This window comes from Papaver somniferum, chromosome 7 (genome assembly GCF_003573695.1).
Source record: "Papaver somniferum cultivar HN1 chromosome 7, ASM357369v1, whole genome shotgun sequence".
Classification (NCBI taxonomy): domain Eukaryota; kingdom Viridiplantae; phylum Streptophyta; class Magnoliopsida; order Ranunculales; family Papaveraceae; genus Papaver; species Papaver somniferum.
The window spans coordinates 97032502-97042601 of NC_039364.1; the positions used below are offsets into that span (position 1 = coordinate 97032502).

The 10100-nt window shown below is 37.1% G+C and overlaps 2 protein-coding genes across 3 annotated transcripts; one reads left to right on the forward strand and one right to left on the reverse strand.

Moving 5' to 3' along the window:
• Positions 1 to 3108: 3108 nt before the first annotated feature.
• LOC113294958 (putative F-box protein At1g47730) lies at positions 3109 to 4506 on the forward strand. The gene has a single exon (XM_026543326.1). The coding sequence runs from the start codon at positions 3109 to 3111 to the stop codon at positions 4504 to 4506; it is 1398 nt and encodes a 465-aa protein (XP_026399111.1).
• An 882-nt stretch (positions 4507 to 5388) lies between these two features.
• On the reverse strand, positions 5389 to 9275 carry LOC113297917 (U4/U6 small nuclear ribonucleoprotein Prp31 homolog). Of its 2 annotated transcripts, XM_026546521.1 has the most exons (8): positions 9137 to 9275; positions 8573 to 8689; positions 8343 to 8480; positions 7365 to 8257; positions 7188 to 7258; positions 6420 to 6522; positions 6234 to 6312; positions 5389 to 5808 (listed from the first exon to the last, which is right to left on the reverse strand). In XM_026546521.1, exons 2-8 carry the CDS (start codon positions 8639 to 8641, stop codon positions 5701 to 5703), a joined length of 1461 nt encoding a protein of 486 aa, XP_026402306.1. In that variant the 5' UTR covers positions 8642 to 8689; positions 9137 to 9275; the 3' UTR covers positions 5389 to 5700. The 2 variants fall into 2 exon arrangements, with proteins under 2 accessions (XP_026402306.1, XP_026402307.1); XM_026546522.1 differs by lacking the exons at positions 5389 to 5808; positions 6234 to 6312; positions 6420 to 6522 and adding an exon at positions 6546 to 6724.
• Positions 9276 to 10100: the final 825 nt, after the last annotated feature.

The following is a 10100-nucleotide window of genomic DNA, read 5'->3' on the forward strand; positions in this document are numbered from 1 at the left end:
GCCAGGTTCGACTATCATTATTTTGATAGTTCGTGTATCCCGATCATGCTACTGACTGTTGAGTCTCACTCCGATAAAGCAACATAGATAGAAATCACAACGTTTTTTCGTCACAGACTTTGTGACTCCACAAGTACATTCCTCTATAACGATTCTTTGTTGAAATCAGAGTAGGTTTTAGTTGTGAGGTGAATAATAATCTATGATGCTCTTAGGGAGTCGTAAGTACCGGATTTTGGGGTTTGCCAGACTTTGTCTATTGCAATCGATCTCCTATCTCACCTCGATCTTTGATCAAAGCGGGAATCAAATATAGGCTTATATGTGGGAAAAAGATTGGTATAAAGTCTTGAATTAAGTTGAAGCAACTCTTAGGATGTAAAGGACATCGGCTAAGGGAATCAATAGCGCAGAGTATTGCGAGATTCAAGAGGCGTAAGGAGTGTGACTGTAATCGAATTACTGTGATGGTGGATTCGGACTCAACTGCATTCCAGTACGAAGTATTGATAGTAGGCTAGAGTCTGTAACTGCTTAATACAGTTTGGTGTTCAAATCTGGAAAAGGTCCTGGGGTTTTTCTACAATTGTGGTTTCCTCGTTAACAAAATTTCTGGTGTCTGTATTATTTCTTTTTCCGCATTATATTGTTTATCTTTATAATTGAAATATCATAGGTTGTACGTAAATCAACAAAGTAGATACGTCCATCGTAGTTGTTGCGTACGACTTGAATGATCTTTGGAATCGTCCAAGAACTCTCACGGCATAATCAGGTTCACGAACTTATTTCCGTTTACATATTGATCGTGAGAGAAAGAGATATAAACTCTAATATAATTCCTGATTGAGATCCACTAAGTTGTAACTCTCAGAATTTTATTTGAGTTTAGTCCATACAGGTTACCTAAGAAAAAGTTGGTGGTGTATTTTGGTACCCCCGCATTTTCACCATACATCTTTAATAAGTCTATAACTTGATGCTACCACATCACAATAAAAATTCCCAAACATAATAAGTTGATGTGGATATCGATTAATCTTATGCTCTTAGTTAGAATTCTCCTTGCCTATCTGGCTCCTAAGCAAGAGACGAGAACATATGATCAATGAGAATTTTACTTGACTAGCTGAGATTCTATGTATGCTCTTAGAAATCTAAACATAATAATTGATAAGTTCAACTTAAAATTTATGGCATGAATTTTTATAGGTCACATATTCTTGAGACACTTGCTATTATCAATTAACATATCTTCCATCTTCACTATTTTTTAAGTAATGGTATTAAAAAGACTTTCCCTTGTACAAACTTAAGGAAGGATTGTTAGAGCATTGCTCGGTTGAACCTACAAGTTTTGTTATCTCAAACTTGTTGTCAATATTATATGAACAAAACTATATCTTGATTTCTAGTCTACTAAATCAAGTCTCGGACTAGGTTTAGAATTTAGAGTTGAGTATCATACATCACCCTCGAAGACTGATGATCGGCGAAGACATTTGGAGAACTTCCTCAAAAAGGTATGTGAAGACTGGAGGATTGAAGTTGGATAACAATAACTAATGGTGAAATTAACACCTAGGTGCGTGAATTCACAGTCCACACTCACATTCTTTCTAAAAGGAAAGAAACACAGATGATATCTAATTTTACTTATTTATGGCGAAAAACCGTTTACAAAGGTGGCAACCGCCAAACAAGTTTAAGCAAACTGGTTTATTAGCCTGACAATCACCTTAAATATCAATCTCTATCATTTTAAACACGAACTAATTATGCCACACAAATAATTTTTTTGTTTCATACTTTATTGTATAATTTACCAAAATATTAGTTATGGCCTTCGCGTAACTTCTTTCATATTTATAAAAGGTACCAAACTTTCACGGACAGCGACCTAGAGATCCATATGTCAGAATTATTTTGTTATATATGGATCGTCTCCTCGAAAGATTTGGCACTCCTATATAAATCGTATGTCTTTTTTTTGTGGTTGGTGTCACATTATTAAAGATCTATGGTTGGTGTCGATATTAGTTATTCTTTTTGAGCTTTGGAATACTATAAACAAGGTTGTTTATGAAAACAAAGCTGTGAATTGGACTTTTTTCAAAAAGCGCGTGGTGCACTTGATTATTAAGTATGCAATTAGACCGAAGAGTTTCATGTTCAACAGTTGTGAAGATGTTAGGATTTTGAACCACTTTAAAGTTCAACATAGAAAGGTGAAGCTAACAGATCCTATTGAAGTCCGTTTGGAACCACCATCAAGTCATCAATTCTTACTTTGCTGTGATGGTGATGCAAGGGGGACCCCGGGGATAGCTGGAGCAGGTGTTATAGTGTGTGACAGTGATTGTCGAGTACTTGGAGCTATGTGCATTGGTTTAGGCATGACCAATAATTTTTGGCAGAATTATATGAGATTTTAGTTGGTTTGGAGTGGGCTGTTAGATGGGGAGTTAGACATGTTATAATTCGTTCGGACTCGCAGAATGCTATTTATGCTTTTGAGAATTTTGAAATTTCGTGGTTTGCTAGACAAAGATGGGCAGATGTGAGTCGTTTATATGACTCAATTTGTTTTCAACATACTTATCGAGTTATCGTGGAGCAAATTTTGCAGCTGATGTTATGGCTAAGAGGGGTTGTCTTTGGGGAAGGTTGGAATTATGAAGGAAGACCTGATTTTTTACATTAAATAGAATTCTTATTTTAGATTTAACTAGTTTATAAGTTTTGGGGTATTTCTAACCTCTTTTCTCGTAAAATGGCTTGTAAATATTGCTATCTATTAATACAATTTTTTGACTTATCAAAAAAAAAAAAAAAAAAAAAATCTTTTTGTTATGTGACCACTTAGAAAGTCTTGGGACCGATCCCAAACATCCAAAGAGATGAATGTCCTTATAATCAAACAAGATAATAGATGTGTCCTTAAAACCAAATATTCCTAGGATAACCCTAAATTCCCCTCCTTTAAAAGCTCTAAAAACCCTAGACATGGACATAGATTTTTAGTCACAACAATTCACCGCAGATCTAGTTTCTACTGGGTAATAAGAAGTCCATTTACATTTCACAAGGAAGAGAACGAGAAAGAAAATGAAGAAGAAGAATACGAAGAGCAAGAACCAGAACCAAAATGACAAAGGTAATGAAATCCTTATTCCTCCTCATCTTCTTCTCCGTAGTAAAGTTGCAGTATCTTCTCCTGATAATAGTAGTACCGGTGAAGTTCAAGTAGTCTCTGTTAGTAGTAACGCAAAAAAACCTTGTAGTGATAATCATATATTATGCGATGTACTAAGTAGACTTCCAGTTAAGTCACTTATGAGGTTTAAAGCTGTTTGTACCCATTGGAAATCTCCTATCGAACGAGATTCATACTTATATGGTTTACATACTGCTCGTTCAAAAGCTCTTTTAGGTGGTCCAAAACCACTCTTGTTTATCAGCTCAGTGGAACCTGAACCTGAGCCTGAACCTAACCAGGTTGGAGGTATTATTGAATTCTCAACTGCTTCACCTTATAGACAACCCGAAGTTAAGAAATTAGCACTAGATCGTAGTGAGTACGGGCTTCCAAAACAGACAGTTAATGGTTTGGTATGCATCACTGCTGGGTATGAGGCCTTTATCATATATAATCCTAGCACTGGAGAAAGGTCACCTTGGATTTCGACTACTAAAGATTCTCAAGAAAATCAAGGGAAAGGAAGACGCGAGGTAGCCTGCATTGCGCTTGGATTTAGTCCAGCAACCAATGAACATAAAGTTGTGTGCATATCGAGTATTAAGAGAAACCCTGATTCTGAAACTTATAAGAATTGTTGTGATTACCCTGATAAAGAGGACATAGATGGTGAAGATCAAGTATGTGAAGTCATGACTATTGGTGAGAATACACGGAGAAGGATTGATGAAATTCCACCCTATAGCTTAGGAAATAAGGAAGTTTATAGTGGTGGTGGACCAGACAACTGTGATAGTAGTTCTGTTTATGTGAATGGTTCAATATATTGGCGGTTCCGGTACACCCGAAAAGGTGAAGTTGTAATGGGATTCGACTTGGAGAAGGAAAAGTTCAGAGTTATCCCAATCCCTGATTATGTCATTCATCCCCTGGAGCGGAAATACTCACAAACTGTTGAGTTAATGGAAATTGATGGGCATGTCGTTGTATTTAAATGGATACGGGAGAACGACAGTTCTGTATTGGTTATTGATGAAGATGGTGATAGCATTCAGTGGACTGAAGAGAAGCTTTTAATGCCTTGTGGCTGGAATGCAAAACCAAATCTTACTATTGTAGCTCTTCCTGGAACAAATCTAATCATTCAGAAATCGCAATATTCAGACACTATCTATTATTGCTGCAGGAAAACAAGTGTGCTCCGTGCAAACAAAATCTCATATGAGCATCATAGTCGATTGGAACAGATTACTTATCTGGATGAAAACCTTGCACCTGTCTATACACGGCGTTGCTGCATGTTCTGACTTATGCAGCATGTTTTGAATGAAAAGAGACTTCTGGGTAAATCCTTTCATTTCAATTTTCAGGAAGTACTTCAAGTTTGTGGTTCCTTTATGTTTTAGCATTTATATTTTGGTTTAAGTTGTGAAACTTTAGGTAAATGGTTACGTTTAGACAAAAGTATTGGTAGCTGAAGAGTGGGCTCTGTTGGGAGAGATGGAATTCACTAGACAATAGGTGACTTTTATCTTTCAAATAGGATACTAGAAAATTTCTCCAAGTTAATGGTGGGCATAATCCTTCAAAAAGTAACAAACTCCCTTGCTGTATCAGAAATGAAATTCAAGTTATGGGTTTTTGCTCTGTTAAGTTAGCTGTTAGTAGCTCATCTTTTGTTGCTCATGTTGTATTTCTGACTACAATTTTGACGTTGAGCTGTATTTAACTGCTATCTTTGTTAATGAGCTTTCGTTGAACTGGTATTTTGATTTTATTTTTTTTCTGAAGCATTGGTATTCTGATCAATGAAGCTCATGTTTGTCGTTTTACATCTTTTTGTTCAATAACCTTACTTTATACAGAGCAGTTTATAGCAGTAATCCGTTATAGCAGTAATCCCAATGGTATTCTTGGACGATTCTCCTACTTCAACAGTAATCCAAAGAATCCTTCCATTCAGTTCCTTTTTTATTTTCACATTTCCCAACAAGTCTGCATTCTTTCTTAAAACCAGATCTATTTTAATATCCCAAACGTGCAACACAAATATTGTTTTATCGTAGGCAAAAAAGAGTTGTTTCGGTTCATGATGATTTTATGGTTGTGTCAATTAGTAATACACTACTTATAGCAATTCATTACTCAAGAGGTTGGAATCTAAGTTGTGCCAATATTTCACCATCTTCTGCTGTTATAACTGAACTACTTAATTTTTGCAACAGACTGTCCAAAAGAAAAAAAATTTGTTTGATCAACCAACAAAAAATTGGAATATCAGCATTTCACTCATCCGAAGCTAGCAGAAAACAGTCTGGGAAAATAAAGTTCAGTGATACTCTTTTTGTGACTGGGGGGACATTGAAGCATGGCATTTTACTGAAAATTCATATTTCAAAAATCTATTACATGAGATCCTAGTGACGAGTAAACCCGCACAAATTGGACAGCAGACTGATGCTTTTGGTGCTTAGAGCAACTGCTGGGGCTCTGAGATGGGTTCAAATCCTCTTGATTTTTGAAAAGGTGCCCACCTCTGAGAAGTAGGTGCTTTGAGTTCCACTACCTAGCTGATTTGCATGGGCCTGAGGATTTGAGAGTTCAATTCCCTGCATAGAAAACAAACAAGGTACACAATATATAAACAATCAACTACATGTACTTGGGTATATTCACAAAAACCGTTCAGTAACCGAAATGGAAGGGGACAAAAGGGAAAAACATCAGGCGAAGGGTGAAATATGGAAGACCAGGTTGATAAGCAAAGCTAATAGTAGGACTCACTATAACAGATTCACAATAATAAACCCACCCTTGGTTTAGAAAATCACACATCAAAGTTAGATTGGTGATACTGAATCTTCGATAAAGAGAATAAATATGAAAAAGCACAAGTAGAAAAAGAAACAAACGTAAAACTGGACTAGCCCAACTTGGTCTAGGGAAAACAGCTACAGAGGTTCTGCCAAGACTACTACTCTTGACCCAAGTAGGTAGTTAACAATTAGAAGTTAGGGATGATCCATATACTTACTTGTACAGGTGTGAATGCTAGACTTGAGGTTAGGCCTGAGGTAGTACCACTAACGCTTCCGTAGCTTTTAATCTTGGACCTAAAAGAACCAGGTTTGCACATAAGTTCACAGCACAAGACAACAGTCATATAAAGGCTAAAGAAGCTGGCAAAACAGAAAAGGAAGGAAAAAAAAACTGAACATACTTCTTAGCAACTTTTGCAGCAAGTTTGCTTTGGCCAACTGATACACGCAACTTGCCATTTCCGGCCTGACCAAGCATACCATAACCTTCACCGAGTCCATCCCCTGAGTCATAGAGAGCATATAAGCAGTTGTTTGAAAACAATAACACACACCAAAAGCTGATGTATGCAATTCCTAAAAGGTTTCCAATATGACGACACTTAACTCTACGGTTCAGTCCACTAGCTTTTTGGTTCCTCCTCCATACGTACTTCGACACACCATGGGGATTGTCATTAACTTTGATACAAAATAATCAGAAAATCTGAACAAAAATGTGCAAGGTGAAATCTTCATCAGTTAATAGAAATATATCCCTAGCACCCTGAATATTCTCTACCTCTCTCAACCAACCCAGCTGAGGTACCAATCCACTAAACTTGAGTACCTCTTGCCAGCTCCTACAGATAAGTTCTGGTCGATCTTGAACACGCTAAAATAATTTAATGTGTGAAGTTTGGTTGGAGAAAGGTTCACTCCAGCTCCAAACCAACCTATTACACACCATAATTCCATGTATTGATCTCGTGTGCCGTGTACGCCGGAAGAGCATCAAGGGAACAAGGAAATACGAAGGTAAAAGGAGACTAAACTAAATAGAAAAGAAAGTAAGCACTTCAATTTTAAAAAGAAAGAAATGGACACTAATGAGTAGATGTACTTCAGTATCAGGAATCTGATAAGTAAACATACTTCTATTTAGGAGAACATAAGACAAATATAGTTACCTAACGAGCTCTCCTCGGGTATCCCAAACTGCATTCTGTTGGCCAGCTTCCTCATATCTGTTACTGCATATCTGACAGAGGGATAGAAGTTAGCAAAAACAAAAGGAGAACCTTATACAGAAAGAAAGATAACCTGCAACAGTGCCTAAGAGTTCTAAACACAAATAACATAACTACCTCTCCTTCATTTTCCGCAAACGACGACCACCCCTCTTCTTTTTAGGCTCGGAATCAGGAACTGGAAGAGGTTTTGGTTGCTTTGCTGGAGGCGGCTCTTGCCACTTCTCAATTTTCTTCCGGATCTCTTCCCTCAAGTTCCTTCCCGTCTTCCCGGTTGGATCTCCTCTTATTGAATCAACTCTTGCTGCAAGTGTTGATTTTGCAGCCAAAACTCGGCAAGCGCGCATTTTCAAAGCAGGAGGTGTAGTTTGGAAAATTTCTGTGTGCTCAAGATACCCCACACGATATTGCGAAGTTGCAGTAGAAAATCCTGCCAGAGTCTTTCTCTTTGCACCAAGAAGCTGAACATTACAAGCTGGCATCTTAGCTAATGCTGTCAAACCACCAGCGGTCCCCATAAGTTTTGCAGCAACAGCACTTCCAACGATAGCAGATAGATTTGGTGCAATATATCCCATTCTACTCTCTACAAAGTCAAGAACTTCCTTTTTTGCTATATCAAGAGCAAGAGCTCGATCACAGGCTTCAATAGTCTTATTGAGAGAATCTTCAGGGAGTGGCTTTCCGACAGTAGTGGATGCTGTAACAGATACAACCATAATGACAGCTGATGGTACGAGCCCTTCCAAATCAACTAGGGTTAAGTCTACTTCATTTCCAATCTTCTTTACCACTCTAGCATAATCAATTGGGTGATGAACCAGAGACTCGAGCTCAGGAAATTTAAGCCGATACTTATCCCTGATAAAATTGTGAATGATAACTATCTCATTTTCAATGTCAACCGACAGTGCATTGCAGTCTACTATAAGTTGATATTCAGGATTGTCTTCTGAACTAAAGCCTTGCTCCTCAGTTTCAGACCCCTTCTGCAGTGCAGCTTCAACTTTCTGCAAATATTTCACAAACCCAATTTAGAAAGCTAAAACAAAAGTAGCAACCATAAACAAAAGCTCAAAAGAAATTAGGGATGACCTGCATTATGTCGATGTAGCGTTGTGACTTCTGCAATTTAGAGACACTATCCAGATCCTCATAGTTTAAAGATTCAATGTCAGCAATGTCACCATCACTATCTTCATCCATATCACTTTCGTGCCCTTCATCCTCGTGCTGAGATATAAAACAAAGTTTACTCACGATAAGTTAATTGACCAAGGATATTGTGGAAGTTAACTATTTCATCAAAGAAAATTAGTACTCACAGGAACGTTAGCTTCACTATCTGATAAATCGTCAAGATCCGCCAAGAAAGAATCAGCAAGTATAGCCATTCTTTAAGCTTTAACAGTAGTATAAATGTTGCTATCAGTAGCACAAATCTGCAATACACAATATAAGAGTAATAACGAATTAAAAGACCACAACAAGAATAAAATCTAAACTATTAACGAGTTTCGAAACCCCATGGGCCATCTTAAAAATAAGATTATGATAAATAATTATAAACCTAGAAAACACTAACCTAACTCATATATTTACAAACAAGTTTTGAAACATAGATGATTACTAAGAAGTTCAGATTATAACCTAACCCAACTCCTTAAAATTTGAACTTCGTTGTTATAAGCGAGAATCACATAATTAAGCCAAAGAACACAAATACGGCTAAGAAACCTAGATATGAGCATAATGCCTTAAACAAACCTAAAAACTACTGACACAAACCACATCACTGCAATCGCTACTACGTGCTTTTACAGACCTAATAGTTTTCGATTCGAATATTCAACGCTAGATTAATCAGATTAATTTGAAAATTAAATCACCTGGAACTGAAACGACTCCAACGAAGAAGATTGTTTTTCTGACAGAGAGAAAAAGAGAACAAAATATAAGGCGGTATCTTTCGGGATTTATTTATAGACAGAGGCGACTATTTAGTGGAAATTTGATGATCAACCCTTCTCTCTATGGCATGCCGGGTATGTGTGTGGCCTTGGGCTTCAACATTTGTTTTTAGCCCCAAAAAAGGAGTTTTTAGCCCAAAAAAAGGAAAAATTGGCATATGCACCGTCTTGCCGGCGAGCATGGTCCGGATTGGTCCGGTTTTTGTCTCATCCATATCCAATTCAATGTATCAAAATTCAGAACTTGACTTCCATGATCAACGGTTTGTTATAACGAGAATTTTATGGTGGAGTAAAACCAAGTATACTGAACCATCAAATCAACTCAACTGGCAATCCTTCTATAACAAGAATATCATCTTGTATCTTCCAAAAGAACCAAGTATGTAGCATGAACGAGAGTCAAACACAAATTATGGGAGAATACATTATACACATCCATGTGGTCATTTTCCTCCCACAAGGCCTAAGTTTTTTTTTTCACAATACTTCTTTTAAAATCATGCAAGAGGCAGCTACTGAAAGTTGTCGTTGTGAAACGGATTTATATTACCAAACACTTTTATTATTAAACTTTGGTACAAAAGCACTTTTAACTTTTAATACCCCGGGAAGTAGTACAAGATTGGGATTTAGCGAATTCTAAGTAGAGCTGATCGGCTTCATGTGACTTACCTTCAATTCTCAGACCATCTATAAGTTCATTGCAAATTAATGTTTTTGGGTGGAAACCTTTCTCAGACATTTCTCTGTACCAAACATAAGCTCCAAAATAATATTTTAACTTGCAGTGACCCTCAATCAGCGAACAATAAGTAACATCATTAGGAATTAGTCCTTTTGTTTTCATCTCTGCAAACAGTTGGTTTGCTTCTTAAACCTC